This window comes from Myripristis murdjan, chromosome 10 (genome assembly GCF_902150065.1).
Source record: "Myripristis murdjan chromosome 10, fMyrMur1.1, whole genome shotgun sequence".
NCBI lineage: Eukaryota > Metazoa > Chordata > Actinopteri > Holocentriformes > Holocentridae > Myripristis > Myripristis murdjan.
This window is the reverse complement of record NC_043989.1, coordinates 8,295,167-8,319,908: the sequence shown is the minus strand read 5'-3', so window position 1 is coordinate 8,319,908 and position 24,742 is coordinate 8,295,167. Positions and strand designations below refer to the sequence as shown.

Sequence of the window (24,742 nt, the reverse complement as noted above, 5' to 3'; positions counted from 1 at the left end):
AGCAAACGCGTCAAGCACATCAGTTAAGATGTTCTGCGGTTTCACAATCAAGTCATTTTTGAACTTGTGTTTGAGCAAAGAATACTGAAAGTTTACCTTGTGCTCATTAGAGGAGGTTTTTGTTTTGTTTACAGAGCGGGGGGGAGGGATGGTGAAGCAGAAGAAGAAAGCTAGTAAACAGTTGAACTCTGTTTTAGTCATTCCTATTTTTTTAGATAATTTTATTTAATCATTATAGTTATTGAATCAACATTATTACTTAAAGTTGTGATGAGGACAGGTAATAGGCTACAGAGTTAATCACTTTTGTATACATTCACACTGATACACTGAAACTGATAATAATATCAGTGCTGATACCGGGCTAAAATGGAGTATCATACCAGAGAATTTACTTAAGTCAGTTATCTGATACCAAAGGCCCTGAGTGACATGTCAAAGATAAAAGCAAACTCTTGATTTCTGAAACTTTGAAGCCTATATTCTCAAAAACTTGGAGAAAGAAGAATTTTAAATCAATCATTTTATCCTTAGACACAAAACCAAAGACCCAAGCACTATTTAGTGAGAGAAATGCATCAGTTTGGTACTCGGTATCAGTTGATGCTTAGGTTGTTTTGTAATTAGCATTGACGAAGTGGTATGAGAGCACACTCCCTGTGCTTAACCCTGCACCTGGACCAGACACACATCTGGATTTTTGCTCCTACAGTCACAGTGGGAAAAAAAAATCATTGATCTCCAGCATCTCTCCTCCTCTCAGGCAGCATGTACTCTGCATTAAGCAACAACACAGCTGTTTCTTCCACAGAGGCTTGACCTCACCTAATCCGCCAAACCACTCATCAATTATTCATGGAAACGTGCTCGGAAAATGACCTCTGACTATCATTGCGAGGCTCCTCATATGAAATCTGTCTCCAGCTTAATGAACCAAGATAGATGCCGACCTTATGTCACAACAACAAGCTAATATGAATGAAGCATGAGACGAGTGAGCTCAGGTTTGCATGTAAAGGAGAGCAGAAATGTCATTGCTGGGATCATTTTATTTTGGGTTGTTCTAATGTATCAGTCGGTTTCCTGTGCAGATTAGGAAACCGGAGAATGTGGTTATTTTCCAACACAATGAGTATTGATAGCCTCTTTTTTTTTTTTTTTTTTTTTTTTTTTTCCTGCGGCTGTCATGGTTACAGAATTTGGGAGACTTTTTGGCTGTCAGTCAACCAAACCAGCCTGACAAGAGAATTTGTTTTCCCACACAGAGAGAGAACCAGACAAGACATAAATATTAAACATTGATTTGGAGCTGAGCAATGAGACATGGTTATTAATGGGTGTTTAACATCAGACATGAAACATACATCATCAAGGGACTGATATTTGCAGGTTTTATTGATGAGCTGAAAATGTATTGATTTGTAATAAATATTGACTCATTTCAACACTCACCTCTTTTCAACCATGCCTGAATCTTTAATGAGAAAGAGTCTGCTCTGCAGTGCCCTCTAATGGTCAAATCTATATTTGATTATCATAATGAGGGGATAAAATTCTCCTGGGACTTAAAAAAAACAGTTGCCGAGTCAGATCCTGTATAGGTCCATGGGAAGAGCTTGACAGCAGCACTAATAGAGATAGGAGGAGAGAGGAGGAGTTTAGTTTCCATTGTCCCCCACTCGTGCTAAAAATGGTTGTGAAAGGCTTCCATTTCAGTGGTGAGACTGCATCAAATTATGAATAGCTCAGCCCTACATGAGACCTGTAATGATATCTTTTACGGTGCTTATGGCTGCTTTTGCTCTCACTTCTATTTGACATTTACATCCTGCATTTTAGATATTAGCTGATGCCGTTTTATCCAAGCAGAGGAAAGAATTACAGTGACGGCAGCATTAGAATAAGCTTCAATTCGTAGATCACTATTGTAAGTAAAGAGTGGGACAATGAAATCCAGGGCAGTGGTTGTAACAAATACAGCTCATGTCCTCATATCCCTCCTCAGTGCATGACTTTCAGTGTGTGTGTGTGTGTGTGTGTTTGCGCTCCACCCCCGCTCCTCAGCACTCCTGCTAGTCGCGCAGCTCAGTAACCTATATCACACAGGCTGCTGTCTAATCCAACATGACCTCTCACCAGGCACCGACCCAGGCCACCAAGAACAGCTGAATGACAGTCAGGCGATGATTAGTGAAGGAACTGTGGGGGCGAAATCCGAGGGCTGAGGGGAGACACATTTTCTGTGAGTTTGGCCCATCAGTGTTGTGCTTTTATAATCAACCATCAGCGAAAAAATGTGATTTGGAAAACAGATCTTGATTCCTCTCCCAGAGTTGAGTACAATGATTTTTTTTTTTTTTTTTTTTAAATCGATTTGCTTAAATTGATTTTTTAAAAAATCTACCAATATCCAAGAAATTATTGTCATTTTTTTATATTCCTTAAATTAAATTTATGATTGATTCAAGGTTACAGAGTCAAAGAACATTTCAGAATATCCCAATTATGTACCTCTATGTTGAAACATGACGTATCAGGTCACATAATTTCAAATCAAGTCACATCAGGTCATGTCACCTCACATCCTCATCATTTACAAATTTGACTTTTATTCTTTACTTGTTTTTTTCTTGTTACTTTATGTATATAGTATGTGTTTATGTATCTTTTTGTTTGATTGTTTGTTTACTCACTGTCATATTTTGACACTGGCCTGAGGAAATTGGCAACTTCCCTGATAAATGATGCCTAATAGGCTGTTTTTCAAAAGCCACAGTCGATTTCAGGTCAACTAGAAATTTCCTCGCTCTCCCAGGCACAGTGGTTGCTTGGTGGCTGAATTTTGGCCGAGCTTGAAGTGTGGAGCTCCACAAAGTGTGCAGGATGTCATTTCCCGTCTGGGGCTGCGGTGGCGAGAGGCTCAAGTTCCAGGTTGAGCCCGTCAGACCAAACCAATCGCTTAAGCAGCCATGACCACGGGTCCTGCTGTTAAGGTTAGTTCTGCCCAGACCAAAAGAAGATAGAGTGAAGGAAGATGGATGCATGGAATGATGGATGGATGGATGGATGGATGAATGGATGGATAGATGCATGGAGCTGAAATGAAATCGGATTTGAAATGCCTGATGTTGGTGGATGGAAGAGAGGAGATGAGAAGAACAGGGAAATGGACAGAGGAACAGTAAATAAAGCAAGACAATGTGCTCCTTTCAAGTTAAAAATCTCCCATCTTTGAAAAGTAAACTTCTCAGTAACTGCAAAACACATCATTTTCAAGTTGATTATCATGTATACTTGCAATTTTAGCACTGATTTTAAATGTATTTCAATGGTCCAAGGCTCATACATTCACTCTGGAGAGGATCATATAAACCTGAGGTTCAACTGAAAACATGAAAATTGTCAAGATTTGCTTTTCTGTATCAGCAAGGGGCTTCAGGAGCACATATGATGATGGCATGGAAGGGGATGTATAAAATATATATTACAGGAATGAATGCACAATGCAGCCAGCACTATTACACTTGTGGATAATTAATAGATGTTAACTATCTGTATCCTCGTCTATTTGCATTCCTTCCAACATACCTCCCTGAGCTCATTTTTTAAAAATGTCCTTTTCACTGCACAGCTTGAATCATGAAATGACCCTGAAGAAGTATGTCATTATTATACAGTTATTTTAAAAAATGTATCCTATATTTATCCAAGGGAGGTTTGCTGTGCATACATATTTTATTTCAGCATCACCCAGGACAATTGAGGTTTACCAGTAAAAAAAAAAAAAATGCTCATGGTTTTATCTTCATAAAAACTTTGTAAGGAAGACTACTCATATGTAAACATTAACCCATCATATAGTTAACTTTCATCTCAACAGTCAGTTTTGAAGATTAAAATGTTGGCTACCCTTCCAGTGTTAACAACCAATGAGAAAACTGTGATTTTTTTCTTTTTTCCCTCTGACAACATACTTTCTAGAAAAGCCATTTCATGTATGTTTTTACTGTTTGCTTGAATTGATTTTTAACCATTAGTCTTGAAACTTTCAACTGTTCTGAGGGAGAGACCAGCGTTTTGGAAGTCAAATCTCAAATGAGCTCAGTATGGCGTCAGTAGAGATTGAAGGCTACTGACACAGGCTGAGACAGTCAGGGTGTCAAGTCTCAGCAATCTTCCTGACCTTAGGACTGATCCCTGCTGGGTCGGCTCCCTAGAACTTTTCTAATAGCAATATATGCTTGGCCAAGCAACTTCTTTGTCTTTGCAAGCCTTGTTATGTATTCCCATCACCTCCACGTTGTATGCTCAAACAGCTCCAGTCTCTGTCACGTCAGCAGCCTCCATGTCACAGAGAAACCCTGTCCTCTTCAGTTTCCCTGCCAACTGACACAAAATGAAGGCAAAAAGCTCTACATCTTCAGAGGATTTTCTGATGTTTCATACTTGTTTGTGCAGCATTGCAGTCAAGTTGTAATTCTCGCAATCAGTTGCAGGATGCTTCTTTTTCTTTCTCTGTTGTGCTGTAGGTGTTTGTTTTCAGCCGTAGGAGACGTCATGTGGTTCCTCTGATGCATTTTCTTGTGTGTGCTCAGCTGTTTAATAGCATGGGAAACATGGCATCGGTGGTTTTCCCTGTGGGAATATAAATTTTCCATACATGTAAAGTGTATATGGATGCTCATTTTAATAGCAGTGATATTATTGTGCTGCTGCATAACAGATAAAAAGTGATTGCACTCCTCAGTCTTTACATCTGTTTTTGTTCGGGGAGTTTTGAAGAGTAAATTTAATTTTTAACTCTACATGAGCCAAAAAATTCCCCTTTCCATTACAATTGTGGCTACTTTACATAAAGATCTGCAAATATCTATCTTGATTCTCCAGGGCAGCACAGTGGCTTATTATTAATACTGTCACCTCACAGTGAGATGTTTGTGGTTTTATTTGCATGTTCCCCCTGTGGCTGTGTGGGTTTCTTCCAAAGACATGTCAGTCAGCTGGATTGGATACTCTAAATTGTCTATCAGTAGTATGAATGTGAACACTTCATCTGTATGTCTGTGTTGGCCATACTGCTCTCTGTTCAGTGCATGCTGGGATAGGCTCCAGCCCCCCACAGCCTGCCTGAAGAGAAATAAGCGGGTAAAAAATAGAAAATTAATTTGAGCCACATAATGTATGAACAACTCCTTGCAGAGTTACATTATATGTGCAAGTTATTTACTGATTTTGTAGTATAGGGTGAAACCTTCAGATTATTTGTCTTTTTTTTTTTTGTTGTTGTTGTTGTTCTGGGCTCATCTTGCATATTTACTCAAGTGGACAGAACATAGATTGAATTTCACGTTATTTTCTGTGCAACATGGAGGCTTATGTCTCTCTTGAGATTCTCCACAAAGCGAATCCAAACAACGTAGGACGTTCCAAACTGCAGAACAAAACAATATAGGAGTTAAAAAAAAAAAAAAAAAGTCATTTCGCTGACTGACTGGCTTTTAGATTTCCCAGTGGGCATTGGGTGGAGGAGGAAGAAAAGCAGGCACTCTTTCCCCATCTTTCTCTCACTTTTTCTCTCCCTCTATCTTTCTTCCTATCTATGTATTCACACTGTCTTTCTTTCCCATTCCCTGTCTGTCTCTAAAAGCGATGGAACACAATGGCAGAAATGTCGTCTGAGCCTAAAACACAAAAACTACTGATGTTTGTGTATTCTGTGGAGAAACCTTTGACTCCTGTCATCAAAGAAGCGGAAACGGAAACGGTTTCCAGCTTGTTTCCGGCTACACCAGAAAACCCACCAAAATCAGTCACCGACCCCAGAGGCTAAATTGGCCTCAGACAGTAGCCGATCAGTTCTGGGATTGCAGTTCATATGCTATCTGACATGTACGCCCAATATCTGTGTCGCTTTAGATAAAAGTGTCTGCAAAATGTGAATTGTAACTGTAAGTAAGAGACGTAGCTAAATGCCTGAAAAATAAATTTATTCTAGGCAATGGTTAAACAGCATTTGTGGGCAGTATTGTACCACTGAAAAAAAAAATGCACTTTGTGACTGTCTGGGGAAAAAAAGGCTAAGTGGTGAAACATTTTTGAAAGGTCACTGACTTGTACTTATAAACCTTAGAACCTTATTGCATCTACAGGCCACTGACTGATAGGCTGTCCTCAAAACGTTAAATGTTTTCACTTTAGCAGTTTCAGAAAGGTTAAGTGTTTTCACTTTAACAGTGAGTGAAAAGTCTTTATCTCATTTTTGTGGTTTATTTGAAAGAACTGATTTGAGGGTAAACATATTCACATATACAGCAGATTCATGCTCAGGAGTTACTTGTGTCTCGCCAAAATCTCATTAGAACCTTCTCCACTACTGTGACAGTGAAATTACCTCTCGGCCTGTAAATTAATGCCCTGAGATAATCAAATAGAAATTACATTTCAATCTAACAGCAGGAGAGTGTGTTCACGCGTGGCAGAAACTCCAGACAAGGTTGCACAGATGAACACATGGGATCCTTTGTAACACATGACATTATCTTTGTCAAGGTTAGCGTTTCCATTCCCAATGGGTAGAGAATGGCATTAACAAAATCAACGTTTCCAACCCCTGGTATAGCTGACAAAGTTTAGGGATTCAATTCCCACTAGAGTCACCCATAGAAATAAAGGCACCCTTGGTACTGCAAGGTTTTTTGCACAGGACTGTTCTCTTAATGGCAAATGCTATGTTTCGCTGTCCATGGTGCTGAAGTCTGAGCGACACTCAGTACCTTCTGTTGCCTTTTAACTGCTGCCATCACTAGTTCCCCTTCACTCTCAGCCTCATTAGCTTGCTCCCAGACTGCTATCTCACACCGCCCAATGATTAATATACATCTGTCTTTGGGGGCTGAGATACAGCCTGCATATCATAAAACCAGGGGACAGGAGTGCCATTTATTTCCTGTTGGTGATGGGGATGCTCTCCTCCGTTTAACCCTGTTTAAAACAGCATATACGGCCACACACAGATCTGCTCTGGATTTGAATGCATGGGGTGAGCGTAAGTCGTAGATCACAGTTAAAGAGAAGATTAATTTAATGGTTATTCTTGGTGAGATAAGAGATGGCCTCCAGATGATGCACTTGATGAGTTTCCTCAGTGTAAAATGTTGGCCCTTAACATGCTCTGGATCTAATTTTGAAAGCTTGTATGGAGATGGTCGTAAAGTATTTGGAAGATTTCCTCTCAAAATGCCACATTTTAATTTTGTGGAAGAGAACAAATGTAATTTATGTTTCGTATATTTAAAATAGAGGCCATCCCTTCCATCCTACAAAAGGTTAGTTATACAAAAAAAGCTTTAACATAACAAATATCTTCAGTAATATATCACTGTCAGTTTTTCTCTCATATTAGTAATTATTTTAAGAGAAAAAGGCTCACTTCTTCCAAATGGCTCATTTTTGAATGAAACTCTTGACTTTTACAACCTTGTCCAAAAGCCATTCAGCATATTGAGTCACTAATGGATTAAGCTTGCAGCAAAGTAAATCTTGATGGGGAAAGGGTCATGTAAATATCACACAAATCATTTCTCGATAGATTTTTTTTTTTTTTTTTTTTGGCTACACAAATTTCAAATATATACGTAGAGGCTGTTTTGTACTGCTTCCTCTATGTGGCTCCACCCCCAGGAAGGGTAATAGGGTGAATCAATGGAAGGTTAAAGAGACCATCCCCTTACAAGAAGGTCACATGGATACCTACAAGAGCCCCTGTATGTCCACCAGGAGCCAAGAGCTCTGCTTGAGTGTTCTTGGGCACAATTTTGGAGTGCTCCCTCTTTATGGGTTGCTTTAGGTTCCATTTAGCATTAGCTAAATGCTTAAAATGTAATCTAAATTAATTATTTGGAAAATCCCCCAGTTCTTAATGTAATTAGAAACAGGTTTCCTGTGTGTCACCATAAATACTCACGATGCTGATGTAAACCGATTTGAAAAAAAAAAAAAAAAAAAAAAAATGTATATATGTACCATGATGTACTCTCAAAATGCCTTTGATGTTATGGTTTCTGGCCTGTTTTATTGCAATAATGGCTCTGACCTCAAGGGGCTCAGATGAGAGTGCAATTAACACAAGCTTGGTGGGGGATGACAAATCAATTCCGTAGGGAGTGTTGTGGGTGCTGGATTGGAAAACCTTTCAACAGTTATCTTGTATAAAATAAAGACAACATCAAGTGATGAGCAGATTGACCTTCTGAAATAGCTGTAGCGACAAGAGGGAGTATAAGAGTTGATCATGTAGAGATGTAAAGATCATGTAGCTTATATCATAACATTGCCACACACACACACACACACACACACACACACACACACATAATGTCTCTGGGATGATGTGAGTCAGTCCAGTTGAAAGCCTTTGGCTGTTTTTGCATCTTAAACGTCTCATATTGAAGCTTCCCATGTGTAGTGTAATGCATAGATTATGGCATTAACACTCTTAGGATTGGCAGTTTTATCCCCTGTGTAGCTCAATGGGTAGAGAAAAACACTCAGGGTCCTATTCCCTTTGTACTTCAATGGGTATAACAAGACTGATTAGGGGCGGATTCCCTTTCAATAGGTAAAGCAATGGTGCTACCATTGCAAGGGGGTTAAAGGGTTTGAGTCCCACGGGGTCACCCATGTGAACAATGTATGCACTCTTGTCACCAAGTGTAAGGCGCTCGGCTCTTTCCGTGTCTGAGCGCCTTCTCATTAACATTCCGCACATGTGGGTGTGATGCTGAAAGGATCTCCGGCGCGCCGAGCGGAGACGCGCAGTGTCCCTGTGCGTTTAGAGAAGGTATCAGCTGCCGGCAGGAGGGGAGCGACGAGGAGGAGGAACAGCGGAAGAAGAAACAGTAAATCTACATTGTAGGAAACCATTCCTTCAGTGCTGGAGCGAGAGTCTTTTCACTGATAACCACCTGCAGAAAACTGTGCGTTTCTGCGGCGAATTTCCTCAAGGCTTGAAAGTGTCCAATATGTGTCGGATCTAACGACTGTGGAGGAAACAAGGAATATCGGGCTGTTGGTGGATGTGGACACCCCAACTGTGGACATGCAAAAGATAGTGAAATTATCCCTTTTATTTCTGCTGGTTTTATGGGGCTGTGCGCTCGGAGGCTCTCCCAGTGTTCAAATTGGTATGTAGCCTTTCCATTTAGTTAAAAAAAAAAATGATTTTTTTTTTTTTTTTTTAACGGAGTGCCTTACAGCCAACGAGTGTGTGCATGATTCTCAAGAAAAAGGGAACTCAAATACGCTTATTAAGATAGATCTGTGCGAGTACATGCTATTTTGTGTCTGTTTCAGGGGGACTCTTTCCAAGGGGCGCGGATCAGGAGTACAGCGCTTTTCGGATAGGAATGGTTCAGTTTGGCACCTCGGAATTCAGATTGACGCCTCACATTGACAATCTGGAAGTGGCCAACAGTTTCGCTGTGACCAACTGTTGTAAGTAGAAAAAAAAATCATCACTTCTCGAGTTTTAGAGTGAAAACAATTATCTCCAGTTATTGGCATCCATGTCATTTGCTGTTTATATTGTGTGTTTAATTAAGCGAGTTTGGAATAATGGAATCAGTGATTGTGATTGACACATGGTGTAGGATTAAGAATTCTGGTCTAAGTTGTGTTAATAAGCATAAGGGATATGTGAGATGTGGTAGTTCAGACTGAACGAGCATCCGCTGGCAAGGGAAAGTTGGTTTCCACAGTAACCGTCAGTCACGGCGATGGGGAATGTGGCTCGTCCATCTCGTTTTCATTCGCTCAGATTCAGAGATCAAACAATAAGACATGCACTGCAAAAATATCGATCTTAACAAGTAATTTAATCTAACACTGAGTCTTAAAGCCTTAGGTTTATTATTTCCCCCTGAAAGGAGTGGAGAAATACACCACTCAGATGTGATAAATATACTTATTTCAAATTAAAACGCAGCTTGTTCTTTAATCAAATGTCATTTTTCTTGATACCGGCGGGGTGATCTGCCTCCTGAAACAAGATAAACTGCATTGGAGACAAGTAGGATTGTCTCATCCCCATGGACATAGAGTCATTTTAAGAAAAAGATACAGTCTGCATCACAAGACTCATTAATTGCTTGTTAAGAATGGCATTTTGTGCAGTCGATATCGATGTCACGTATCTTCCCAGCTCAGGGGGAGCGGGGCTCGTCCATTGTTGGCTTGCAAGTCCTGACGCCTATAGGGCTTGGAGATACATGTAGCATCAGCTGTAGTGGCCAGGCGACGCTTGAACACAGTGGTAAACGTTGCATTGTGGATTAGGAGGACGCAATAAATACTGACCCGGGTCCTAAACGAATTGGCCCACTGTCGGGGCAGTTCCTGGAGACGCTAAGCACAGCATCACGACTCTGCATGCAAACAGCAGGAGTGCCCATCTGGGGCTACCTCCATCCCTCCACCTCACATCCACTTTGGGGAATTGATTGCCCGTCACTTCTTGACGAATTATCAATTTCCGTGAGAAAAACGGACTAGGATATAAAATTGAGTTCTATCACCGGGAATCAAATTTAATCACTTCCTTTCTCAAAGGCGCTTAGTATTTTCTTTGAAATGCCCACATCAAGAGGCAGTTGGACAGGGTCTGAAGTCTGTTTTTTTAATGGTCACGGCTGGTACATTTCATTAGGCGGTTGCCGAGCGACTGTTGGTTTCAACAGTCCCTCAAACATAAATCCAAAGAGCTTCTGATTGGTGCGCGCATCGGTTCCCATCGATCTCCATTACCATATAATAGCTTCCGGCTTGGAGAGCCACAGTGCGCGCGCCACAGCCGCGGTGATGCTGGCACCGTGGAGACGGTGGCATGTCAGGTGTTGATCAGCAGGACGCACAGCAAGGAGTCAAGGACCGGAGCGGAGATGTTTCATGTCCTGTGCTGCCAAAAAATCCATTTCGTGCATACAGCACTCAAGAAAAAAAATATGTATATTTATATTTTTTACATGTCAGTCACATTCATTGGAAAAACAGTTTGCACAATTGAAAGGTATATATTTTTTTGTGTGTTGCACGACTGAGTCCAAAACATATAGCTACTGAAATATGTTTCTAGTGAATGCCATTTTTGGCCAATTCGTTGCATAATTGAAGACACCTCTGAGGATATTGTGTGAAATGCATTTTGCCAGTATGGGGTGCCTATAAATTTCTGTTTCATACTCTTTATTTCTGTTATCTTTTTGTCCCATTTTGCTCCACCCTCCCATGTCACCTTTGGCCAGTGATATGAAGCTCCTTAACTTCCAGAGCAGTCTTGTTGTTTGAGACACACACTGATAGAATGACAAAAGGTGGTGAAGCTTACCGTTTCTTGGGATTCAAGTGTTTCATTAAAATGAAATCTAAAAAAGCATCCATATTCAGTGGTGGAAACTGATTATGCTGATCATTAGCTGATGTGAAAATTACTATGTGCATGTGTTTATTCTGACAAAAACTGGTTGGCATGGTGATTTGATATGGATCTCTGTGATGTTGAACTGACTATGTTGCTTGATGCCGAAAGGGTAGATATTAAGCTGAAGGTTTGGTCAACTTTTCTCTCAACCCAGTGCCTTGACTTTATCTTTGTGCCCATCTCTGTCCTTCACAAAATGTGTGTGAATCCTGCTTACCTAATCTATGGGGAGTGTGGGAGTTTTTTTTTTTTTTTCTGGGGGGAGGGGATACACTTTTAAACCAGTAGATGGCAGTGTGCCTTACAGCGCTGTTCTCCGCCGTCTGTAATTACAGTGCATTAACACAACCACTGTCCATGTGTTAAAGTGTAGCTTGAGACGTCCATGAGACAGCACATAGTGGAGTTACAGGAGGGATGGGAGGTGATGCTCCACATTCACAGCCACAACATGACAAGCAGGCAGTGTCTGTATCACGGCCTGTTGAGCCTCCAGGATTGCCCGCAGGCCTCATTATCACAAGCCAGAGCCGTTTGAAATCAACATCTATCATTTGCCATAGCATTGCATCAGGTGTGATCCTCCATTTTAGATTGAACAATATCACGTTTTCCATACACAGAGTGAATTATGTTGCTGGAGTTGAATCACAAAGAACTACATGTGGACCTACAGGATACTGTATGCCACAAAAGAAATTTGGACCTGTATGGGTTTTCAAGGGCAGATACTGCTACTGATATTTTTTTCTACTGAAGCAGCTGATAATGAATATTTTGCATTTTTTTTTTTTGCTTTTAGATATCTCCATTTATTTGCTATTACATGTATTGAGTCTTTCCTGCCACATTAGTATTCTTGTCAGGATGAAACAGCTTCAGGGAAAGCATTCAGAACATCATGGGATATTAAAACTCTCAAATGAAAGCCAGACTAATGAAATTCTTATGGGGTTAGTAGCTCTTAAAGGCAGAGTGACTGACCCCACCTATTCAATAGTCTGAGAAACTCCAGGGTACTGCCTTTAAATTAAAATAAATAACTAAATAAATAACTCAAAATGTTGCTGAAAAATTACTTTGATTATATTAGATTAGATGGCTTTATTGAACTGCTAGTGTTATATAATTCCATTTCTACGATTAATAAAAGACACACACACACACACACACACACACAAACACAAATTGTTAGCACATAAATCGGACTTATCATCATCACATGTTTCGACAACCCATCTAGCCAGTCTATCTAATTCTCCATATATCACGTGCACAACAGTTAGATTAACCAATATATCAAATACTGAAGTATTAAAAAAGATAACGCATCAAATACATGAGTCATTAAATGACTGTCAGAATGAATTTTACTGACTGTTGTTATCTAATTGCAGTAAAGCAGGAGCCTCTGTCATAATGGCAGTGGACCACATAGCTTTCAATTTATAAATTATTTACTAAAAGGCCAATATTAGCCTATAACATAGTCTTATAATTTCTTCCCAATCCAGAAAATACCTGTAGAGTGCAGTAGACCTGAGGTCTAGTTTTAGGTTTTTAGTATTTTTAGCAATAGCTTATATGTGTGTTGTGCTTCTATTTATTGTGATATTGTCTGCATGATACTGTAACTTCTGCATCAGCAACATCTATCCGTCTATCTAGAGATGTATCATGATCTGGTTATGCTTGGCCAGTGTAGCAGCGCACTTCATCAAGGCAATGTGTCAGAGCAGTGGGAGGGAGAACACGTCGCTCAGTCGATAACAGTTCATCTGTACAGGCCTGCATCTGCTGCCAGCACCAGGGAAATCAGTGTCTTTGTGTGTGTGTGTGTGTGTGTGTGTGTGTGTGTGCTGTCCACCTACAGCTATGAATTTGTAAGTATTTACAAACTTCAGACATGAGTAGAGCCACATCTGCTACACCGGCTCACAAACTTAAGGGAAGAAAAATCCACCCTAAAACACTTGAACACTGCCAAAAAACAAAACAACGTACCTTGCATTTCTGGCACCATTTGTTGCTTGGTGGTGCTGTTTTCTTATTACCATAGATTATTGGCCACATGGACTTGACCTCACGTGGAGATATTTCCATCACAGCTTCAATGGAGTTTAATAGCAGATTTTTCTTAGCTATCTAAAAGAGAAACAACAAATGTCAGGTTTTTCGTGCATGTCTCTCAAAATCAAAGAGTAAGAGTTTCCTCCATCCTGAATGACGTTCAGCAGTCATACAGGGTGAAATCCATTGTGGAAGAGACAGAGATACCAGTTTCCTCACAGTGGCCCCAGTGGACCAGAATACAATACAGCCGCTGCTTGATTCCTTTCAGATCTGTCATTTTTTTTTTTTTTTTTTTTGTCAATTTGAACAGCCAGTCGCAGCACACAAGCACAAACACTCTCCACTATCATCTTCTTCACTGGCAAAACCACCTACACATCTGCAGCGCGGGGTTGTTGAAAGTCATTCTGGGAAATGTAGGAAATCACTAACTGACATAGAAGTGGACGGGAAAGGTTGAGGGAAAGCGAGTGCTCCAAAAAAGTACAGTGCAGCACTTCGTCCGAAAATAACTGCTGGAATCCACTGACAAATGCGTCATCGCAGACTGATGATACATAAGAGTGGAGAGTTTTCCTTTTACTGTAAAACAGAGGTTAACATTTGCATTATGCTGAATTCTGTGTTCCTTGTCTGTGCGTTTATATGCATGCATCCATGTGCGTGTGTGGTTGTGTGTCTGTGTATGTGTGTGTGTGTGTGTGTGCCTGCCTCGACTTATACATTATACTCTGCCATATTAGGGTCCCATACTGTGATTTTTTTTTTTTTTTAATATTTCAAAGCAAACTGCTCCTCCTGTGAGACCAACAGAGCAGATTTGAGTTCACTGACAGAGGCACCTGATTTAACACATCAAAGTTCTGGTTTGTCATGGTTGAATCACGTTGCCCCAATAATTTCATGCATCTACATGCATGTGGCATCTCGGGGACACACACATTCTGGCGGCTTGCTGCTGGATGATCAAAAGTGTCAACCAACCATATATGCATGGTAGTGCACTGGTTATAGCCAATTTATTGTTCACACTTAATTAAATGCATTCTCCTCCATTTCAGAGGGAGCTGTGAAATATTAAGCAGGCCTGGGAGCTGGCCGGTCAGAAAATGAGGCTAAAGAAAGCTCTATGGGCCTTGGCTTGCCCTGAATACAACCCCCAACCAAGCCCTGTTCATTCTGTCCTCAAAAAAAAAAAGCAAAAAAGAAAAAGGAAAAAAAAGAAACACAAGGCTGAGACAGTATCATTTACAGCATGATTCATAGGCTCTTAGCTGGCAGTTGCCTCCTGTCTCATATCAGATGGCTTCGTCCGCTCACTGCGCCCTAGGCAGCTGGGTCAAGTGCATTTGTGTTCCAAGCAGGGCATGAAGCAAACTTTTTTGACTGCTTCATCCCACACATTCACAACCTTACATCAGCAACATTTTTACAGTAGAAAAGGGCCTCAGAATGATGATTAGTGGGACACAGTACATGCACTTTGCAGCCAAAAAAGGTTACTCTAACCCAAATTCAGTGATGTTAGTGGCTTTCAGATTTATTTATTGCACTGCATGTAGTCTATAAAGCAGCAAATAAGATGTTAAAGTATTTAAATGGCCTTTTGAGCTTCATTATTTTCTTGCTTTTTAAGTGTACACAAGTAATCCTGTAACTTTTCACAGCATTAAAATACATTATTTGTACGGTAACTTAATGGAATAGAGTTATATATGTATCTACATGAAGGTGTTACTCTGTCACTGCTCAGCCACAGCAGACGGTACGAGTCACTTTGGATAAATATGTCAGCTCAGGGTAAAATTTACTTCATTATTCACAATGGAATTTCACCCATCTAGCACTGAGCAAAGGCGGGATGATGTAATACAGAGTCATTTTATTTGCTTTCACCTCAGATGGAGGGTCCCACTCCATGGTGCAGATATCAGGGAAGGACAGAAAACTGATTTCACACCTGATTTTCAGATTCTGATGGTCCAGATTTTCTTGTACACTGTAATTGATATTTGATTGTCCTACCTTACAGCTGCTGTACTGGATACTACCCTGTCTGAATACATGTTAATGGTTGAACACTGACTGCTACTGTGTATTCACTTCCTGTCCTCAGTCACCATGTGTTTTGTTTTTGGTTTGTTTTTATCTCAGGTAAATCTATCTTTGCGGCAATGCCACCAAGACTAATTTCTTTACGTTTCTTGTACTTTGTGAATCAAGATTTGGATTGGCTCCCTAGAGAGTAGATCCTTATCCCAACAAGATGGAACAAAGGCTTTATCCCCGCACATCTTTCTAGATGTCCCCTCTCTAATCTTTAATCTGATAGAAAAAGAAACAAACAATCATTCTTCTGCAGCTTTTTGTCAAACTCTAAACGATAGCATGGCGACAACAGGGGCAACAGCAGCAAAGGTATTTACTCTAATATTTACCAGAGTCTGAAACCCCTGCAGAGGCTAAATCCATTAGAGGAGCAAGGCACTGTGTCATGCAGATGTAAGGCTAGCTGGTAAGATTATAGATCAGCTGTCCTTGGCATCTGCAACTTATCACCGATATGATGAAAAGCAGCACAACTGCAACAGTAAAATGTGTGTTTGTACTGAGTGTTGTGGACATGCAGTCTCCATCTGCTGAACACAAAAGCAGATTATGGACACACAAACACCTTGTAGACATACAGAGTCACTTTTACAACTATATATCAAGGAAAATATAAATTTGTTTGCATCCAGTCAAGGTTATTGTGGTTGAAATTAGGGGAACTGAAAATAAAAATAAGAGGGATTCTTGGGGAAAAAGCCAAAATTGAACTAAAACTGATTATGCACAGCAAACATACCAAGACAATCTTTTCAGCAATAACAACAAAAACTATCTGAGCCTTCATTAATTATATGTACCATGTATATATTAATTTATTTGCTCATTTCCTCCCTTACTTATTTATACCTATATACTATTCCTTGGTGCTTCCAATGACCCAAATTTGCCTTGGGAGTTCATCTAAGTTCATCTCATTTTCCATTATCTGATTTTACGTTACTGCCTCTGCCAAGTGCAGCCATGAAGGGCTTCATTACGTTATCTAGACTGTTGCCGTTTTATAAGTCAAGGGCTCAAGACAGGTAATGACTTAAGCATTTTTTAAGAAGACATGCTATCACGCATCACCACCTCATATGAAGAGAGGACGTGAGCCAAACACATTAAACCCCACTTGCTTCTGCAGGCTTAAAGGGTTGACCAAGCTGTAAAACCATGTCCATATAGGAATCTGACACCCAAATGTTTGTCTTGGTAAAATGATGTTGGATTAGTTGAGAATGAGCCTTATATATTTCCAAGTTAATTTCCTATATTTGCTAAGAGGGAGTGTTCATTAGCATGCAAAGAGCAGAGTCTGACTTTTCCATCATCATGGTGATTAACATTCGATTTGGTTGTCCTGTATTGCCTTACAGCGTGTTCTTCTCAGACTTATTAGGGCGTGTGTTTGTGTGTGTGTGTGTGTGTGTGTGAGAGAGAGAGAGAGACAGAGAGAGAGACAGAGAAAGACAAAAAATGGGGAATGATGAAAGAAAATGACCCAACAGGATGAAGAGAGAGAGAGAGAGAGAGAGAGAGAGAGAGAGAGAGAGGGTGAGCGATCGGGCAGCGAACAAGCACATCTTTGGGCTCTGTCATTATTGAGCAGTGCAATGCAAATGGACATGTAAGAACAGCTGTGTGTGGGCAGGTTGGATGCTTTTAAAAGCACAGGCATGACTCAAGCTAAAGGTGGATACCACATCCATATGAATTTTCCAGTTTCGCTCACAGTCACATTTCAAGCATCCGCTGACTGATTTAGCCAGACGGGCTCATAGAGAGTGAAACAGTAAAATGAGCTGGATTTCCTTGATCACCAACATTACAAGCAGCCAGTGATAAGACTTGTAAGAACCAGAGCCACACAGCATCTATTTTTTTTTCTCCATATCTACTTCAGTGGCACAATTTTAATATAACAGAGGAAAAAAAAGGAAATCTGATTTTGAAGAAAAACTGCTGTTTCCTTGGAAGGTCTATTTGTTTGACAGCACAGCAGCTGTTTACTTGCTAAATGAGCATAGCTCGCGGCAACCAGTGTATACTCAACTATTACTAATCAGAATCAGTGCATTCACCAAGCACAATAAATCTATTTGAATTGCCTCAGCTGCACTTGTCTCTAAACATATCAACAACTAAATTAGCTACATATGTGCATGTTGGCATGTATTATGGTATCAGCGCAATAAAATGTAATTCATTCTCTGCTTTATTTGCTATAATGGTCAACCTGCAGTACAGGCTGTCGTTCACTTCATAAAGAGCTTCAGTCCATTAGAAAAAAAAACAAATTTCTTTAATTTGTCAGCTATGTTGCCGAGAAATCTGTGTTGCTACATCCCTGATATGGCGCTCTGACAGAATTTATTCCTTAATGGCCCACCGCCTACATAAATGTAAACAACAAGAAAGCAATTTCCTCTGACATCTGGATGCCAAATTCTCTCTAAATCGAAGCTGTCAGTGTGTCACTTATATGTACTCTAAACATCATGGAATTTATGCATGCAAACACAAGATGAAGGTTGTGCATCTGATATTTTGATATATATAGGTTGTTTTTTTTTTTTTGCCACAAACTGCAAAGGACCAATGTGAACTTTTTGTATTCAATTTTGGGATTACTGCACAAAATGATGAAGTAGTAATGACAGTGATACTGAGAAAAGAAAGCAAGACGTTTTCCAGTTGGGAAAAAGGTGATAGATGCAGCCCTCATCAAAATGCAACATTAGCCTGATCTGTTGATGCAATTATTCTTGATGCAATTTGCATCTCTTCTTCTTTCTTCGATAGATTCTTTTCTCTGCATGATTGTTGGATGATTGGCTCTAAATCCTGCGTCTAGACAGAAGCCCTTGTTCTGAGGGACTGTCAGCCAAACCTGATGTTTACAGTTTATATTTGTTAAAAAAATAATTAATTAATTAAGAAATAAATAAATCTACTATCAGACTACAGACAAACCATAAACCTGACAATGACATGATGAAATTGATATCATATTTACTGTAATTATCCATGGAAATTAAAAATAAATAAATAAATAAATACACCACCAAACAACAATATGGTCCCATGGTACACTGCCACTCACAGCTTTGAACAATATCTAAATATTTTAGAATGGGCCTCTCCTTCCTAATTCAGCACTCCCACACCCACCACAGATAGACAATAATAAATTGATAGACGTAGATAGTGAAAATAAATAAAGCAATGATGTAGAAAACACATGTCGAAGCAAGGGAAAAGTCGCATCTTAGTATTGAATCATTATTGAATCTTGAAGTTTGGAGGAGTCATGCTTCCTCACAGTCTATTGCAGCAGGCCTGCTCCCCCACTGCCTGGAGCTGTGATTCAGTCCATTTCCATTAAAGGAACCTCGGGTGCTTCACTGTGTGAAGCCCTGTAAGGCCGCAGCGAGTGGGCGGGCACTTTGATCCGCCTGTCACATGGGTCAGTAAGGAAAGGATTTGGTGGAATCTGCCAGGAGTGGAGGGATTGAAAACTGGACTGTATCTGTTTTGGGGGTGGATACCATTATGCATTGAGGAGAGTGTGTGTGTCTGTGAGTATGTGTGAGAGAAAGTGAGAAACAGAGTGTGCGGGGCTGAGACAAAGAGATTATGGGTTGACATGAAATCAGTGGGTGTTTGTGTTTGTGTGTGAGGTGGTGGAGGGGTGGCTATTGTTGTGGGCGTTGGTGTGTGTGCAAAAAAGACAGTAAGTGAGAGAGAGTGTGTGTGCACCTGTCTGGCAGAATGAAAGTAAGACTGTGTGTGGGCGTGTGAGCTGTGTGTATCTAAAATAGATTTTGAGAGAGAGTGGCAGGGAATTCGATATAATATAGATGCTTGTGAGTGGATCTGTGTGTGTGTGTGTGTGTGTGTATGTGTGTGTGTAGTTGTGTGTGCACAGATAAATATGCAAATGGACACTATCCTGTGTGCCTATGTATGAGTGCATATAGCATGAAGAATATCCTCCCATCAGAAACAAGTGTCTGTCACCATGCTGTTCGGCTCGGAAAATAAATAGGAAAGAGTCCTGCAGGGTGGTTGTCACGGCAACCCCCAAACGAGACCAGGACAAGAACAAGACCAAAGGCAGTTGGGGCCGGATCCAAAACCACTCCGGTCCAAGATTAGAGTGCAGCAGTTGCAGTTTCAATTTGCAAAATGATCCAGTAAAATGACAGTAAAACTCCCACCTGTAAAAGCAGTGGGAAGTAATTTATGACCTTTATTGACCTTTATTGGCAACCACTGGAAAATTACAACAACACCGGCAGAACTTATTCCCTCCTCCGACCCCCTCCCACCCACCGCCTTCACTCGAATTATGGTGGCCTGTAATTAAAACAAACAATGAAGTCGCATTTTCAGAAGAGCAAGCTAGCTGATTAGGGCAGAGATTTCACAGAAAGGTCACAAAAACGGTGATACATTGCAATCCAAAACAAAATGAAAGCCAGAAATGGAGTTTCAAAGCTGGAAATCTCAGCATCTTGGGAAGTACAATAATCCTTCAGCTCCTGGTATAGATCAATAAACCCATTAACTCCCTGCAGATCTATTATGGTCATTTTGTGCAAAGGGGCGGTAAAAATCCTACTTATTGCTGCTTGCGGGCTTTTTGGCTTTTTTTTTTTTTATTTATTTATTTTTTTTTTTACAGATAGGAAATTGGAGAAATTCAAGAACCAACCAATCAGATTGAGATGACACTACAGTCCAATCCAGTACGTTCGTTTCAAAATGACACTCGAAGAACAACCCCCCATGTCTATTAGCAGCTCCTCGACTCCCCTGCTGTGATAAAACAGCAGGAGAAACATTGGGAAAAGGGGGCAGCTGCATAAATTATCTGACAGTTCCTTTTTCACTCCACCATTTGATTGCCAAAACGAAGCTGAAATAATAGCACTGCGTTCAATAAAACGCCTTCGATACTGACCTTTTATTCCTGCCTGGCTCTGCTCCAGTGTACAGTGTTCACACAGAGGCCTTATTAGCCAAAGTTAAATATCCTAAATCTTTGGTAAACACCTCAATGTGGGTATTGTATTTCTCAGTTCTTTAATGAGTTAAAAAACACTGATATCCAAATAGAAAAATGGACCATTCTTTGACAAATTTTACTCTCTAACCTGTGCTCCAGCTTAATATCATTGAAATTACATAAGATTAAAACAAGACATTTATTATCGGGGGAAAAAAGACTGAGCCAATAGGCAGAACTTTGCCAACAATGTTCCTGACTCATTCTCAAGACTTCCTTGCAGATACTTGGCTCCGTGTGCCTCCACCTTCTCCCACACTGTGTTCCAGACCTCTTTAAAAATAAATAAATAAATAAATAAAACAATCACTCGCTTCGTCAAGGAAACTTACACCAAGCACATTTTGGAAAATACTCAACAGCGGCGCAACCATCTATAATCCTTGCAATATAATACTCCACCACATTAGAAGACACATTCAGACATGGAAGCCTGTCATACTGTAGTGGCTGTAATTGTCAGTTATATCCTAATTACATATAATCTCCTGTTGCACGCATAAAAGTGATATTTGTTTTTCCAGGCGAACAAACAGATTACTGTAGAGCAATTATCATCATGCAATGGTCCAGTGTTCTGTCAACATAACTGAGTCATAGTTTGGTGTTGTGCAGGCACAACAAAACAGCCTTTTGTGTTTTAAGGATGCTTGTCAAAAACAGTCAAAGCTGCATAAAATACCCCATATGATGAGGGAGATGACGCTCCAAAGAACAGACCGCAAACACAATCTGAGTGCATATTATTGATCGCGGTTATTGAAGTGAAAGCACTATTCGAAATTCATCGTGATTTGCACACCTGACTCAAGCTTTGGCAGGGTTGCAAGGAACAACAAGGAAGCATTATGTATTAAAAAATGAAGATTGTGCTTGAGAGTAAGAGTTGCTGCCTTCCTCAGTTTCTCATGCAGATCATTGAGCTGTAACCACTCTCATAGTCTCACGTTTGAGATCTGTAAACATTTGATTTCATTAGTATTCAGATCCCTCTGTATCACATTTCATAACAGTATAGTAGATATAACATAGTGAAATATAGTGTGGTATTGGGACATTATAGTATAGCATTGTTTAGTATAGAATAAAGCAGAATAGACTTGAGCAGATATAATATAATATAATATAATATAATATAATATAATATATATTGTTGTATAACACAATACAGTGTATTACATATTGGGTAAATATCGTCTGGTAAAATAAAGATTTAAATAAAAATTTAAAAAATGATATTAGTATTGGTACTAGTACTTAGATCCCTATTGCATATATTACTACTGTTTTTTATATTCATATTCATATTATTAGTATTTGTGTCAGTAAGATATTTCTAATCTCTGTGAGGTATTTCCTGATTAAGTAAAATTTTTTATTTAAAAAAATTCTAGTATTAGCATTGGTACTGATAGTATTAGTGTTAGTGTTACTATTAGTATTAGTATTAATATTTGCTCTGGTATGGGCATTAGCATCAGATTTGGTATTAGTATTAGTAGTAGTGTTAGTATTTGTTCTGCTATTTGCATTAGCATCACTATTAGTTTTGGTATTAGTATTAGCACTAGTACTGGCGTTAGTATTACTAATAAGATTTGGTATTAGTAGTAGTATTTAAGACTTGCACTGCTCTTAGTGTTTCTTTATATGTTTAGTAAAATCTTTAGACTGGGTTTACGGCCAATGTGAAAATCTGTCTTTTCATGGGAGCCTGAAAGCAGAGGACGGTATGTACCAATTTCTCACTCTGCCCCACCTCCCTGGTATATCCCTATTCATCTTCAGCAAACAGTGAGTGTCTGGTTGCCATGGCAGCGGCTCTCGCAGACGCTGGATGAAGCTGTGTTTCTATAGATGTAACTAATATTGGTCTGGCAAAGCCAAGATCATTAGAACATAGAGCAGCAGATCCAAACTCTCCTCTGGTATTTCCACTAAAGGTCAATGGACATACAGTATGTTTTATTACAAGAGACAGGCCAAATGCGAACAAAGTAGCTCCGTGTGATGCATGGGCTGGCTCTGCAGAATCAATATGGCGGAAGAATTCTGTATTGTGCTTACAGTGGGATGGATTGTAGTGTCCGTGCACCGTGATGCAACACAACACAGCATTTTGCTGTATTTAAACTCAATATATCAGAAATCTTTGTGATAGATTTGTAGAAAAAATACAAAGAAAGCACCTCCAAAGCACGACACAACTCAAGTGTTTCTTTTGTAATTCAAGTGAAATTTAAGTGAAATTATCAAGCCTTTGAAACAGACAGCTATTTATTTGAAGTTTTTGCTGTATTTTTTAAAAAGTGGATGTCTTATTCTGGTCTAAAACTCTTCATATTGGTGATAAATATTAAGTGCACTTCTTGCTGATTACATGATGTATATGTGTCCAAATATGAAGCCTCTTTTCCAGCCTCTTAAATTGAGAAAACCCATTCAACTCCCTGCTTGTGAAACCCACATCCACCTCCAGTGCCCTCAGAAATCCTTTAAGAACCAGGGAGAGAGAGAAAGAGAGAGAGAAGGATAAAGAGAGACACAGAGGATGGAGGCTTTCCTGAAGTTGATGCAAACTGAATTGTTCTGTACTTCTAGAGAGCAGCTGTCGGAAGAGCTGCCAGACAAAAACATATCCTAATGTGCCGCACTCGCCCACGGTGACACTTCCCAGAAGTCTTCCCGCCGGCCGCTTAAGAGGATGAGACTGTCGCCCAGGCAGCATCCCATGGTGGTGCGCTGCCAAAGACGTCCTTACCAAGTCATTTCATCTTGCACTGCGTCTTAAAATGATCTTCTTATCAGAACAAGTTGAGTTCACGGTGGACAACATTTTACTGTTGCCTTGTTTCACCTTTTTCCCAAAGCCAATCAAATTGTTAATCAGTCATATTCTTGAATCAAATGATGCTAACTTGAAAGAAAATACAGATCTTAGTTCAAGAAATATCTCGAAACAAGTGAAATTGCTCTTCAGATAAGAAAAAAAAAACATGTAATGACCTTTTGCAGATTTCCTCAGTTTAAAGAGATGGCATTTAAAGGTTCAGCACTTAATGAGAATACTGCATAGTGGCTATTTTCTGCAGTGTAGAGAGAACAGGGTTGAGCTGTGATACCCAGGGATCAGTCTAGCAAGGGAATTAAACCAGATCACGGCTCTATGGTCCTGGGCCAATGTTCCTCCAAGGGGTAAAAAAAAAAAATTATACTGAAAATTAACGTTTTGTTTACTCAACCTGACCACAGGTTCACTTCGGCGACAAAGCCAGAAGAGTCAGAGTGGGTCAAACTGGCATCGCAGGCTGGTTTATTAAAAGTATTAAAATCCTTGAAAGGATATCTTGCACAACGAAGACATTAAAGGTGGCAGACAGTCACACTATATGAGTATTTTTGTGCATACCCCAACCAAACATAAAACTGTTTTCATGGAGCATAGCACAGGATGGGACATAGGACATATCTCTGTTCCTTGCACTGGCTAAATGTTACAGCTGTCAGACTGTGTTTTTACATCAACAAATTCCCATGAATGCAGCAGTGACAGGGACCGCTTGAGCATTTGCGCGCCTGTGTGTGCTGCTGTGTACAGTACGTGGTTGTGTGTGTGTGTATGTGTGTGTGTTTCAGGCTCACTTCAGCACCTGAAGGAGTGGGCGTAGAAACATATTAGTTCAAACTTTGATGGGGAACGTTCTCGGATGCACATACAGTTCTTTGATATATTCCTCTTGATCGGTTCCTTTGATTCTCAGTGACCTTGTGTATATCGTTGAGTAGAGCATGCTACCAATGCTGACAGGATTAGGGGTTTGAGTCCCTTTAGGGCCTGAATCTGCTCCTAGAGCTGCAAGGCATCTGGGCGAAGCTGTCCATCAAACGGCGGAGTACACAGTATGGTTACTGACACGCACATGAATTGTTTGTCTGGTGTTGCCGCTGTATGTTTTTTGGAGATACAAGGTCAAAATCAGCCCCGTGCAGCAACTAGATCAGTGACAAATGTGCTCAGGCTGCTGTGAAGG

At 40.0% G+C, this 24,742-nt stretch overlaps 1 protein-coding gene across 3 annotated transcripts in view; it reads left to right on the top strand.

Moving 5' to 3' along the window:
• Positions 1-8,900: 8,900 nt before the first annotated feature.
• gria2b (glutamate receptor, ionotropic, AMPA 2b) overlaps positions 8,901-24,742 on the top strand; it is a 57,502-nt gene continuing 41,660 nt past the window's right edge. For all 3 annotated transcript variants that reach the window (XM_030061987.1, XM_030061985.1, XM_030061986.1), the window contains exons 1-2: positions 8,901-9,182; positions 9,352-9,492. In XM_030061987.1, coding sequence (XP_029917847.1) covers positions 9,098-9,182; positions 9,352-9,492 — 226 coding nt within the window. In that variant the 5' untranslated portion in view covers positions 8,901-9,097. The remainder of the gene's footprint in view (positions 9,183-9,351; positions 9,493-24,742) is intronic.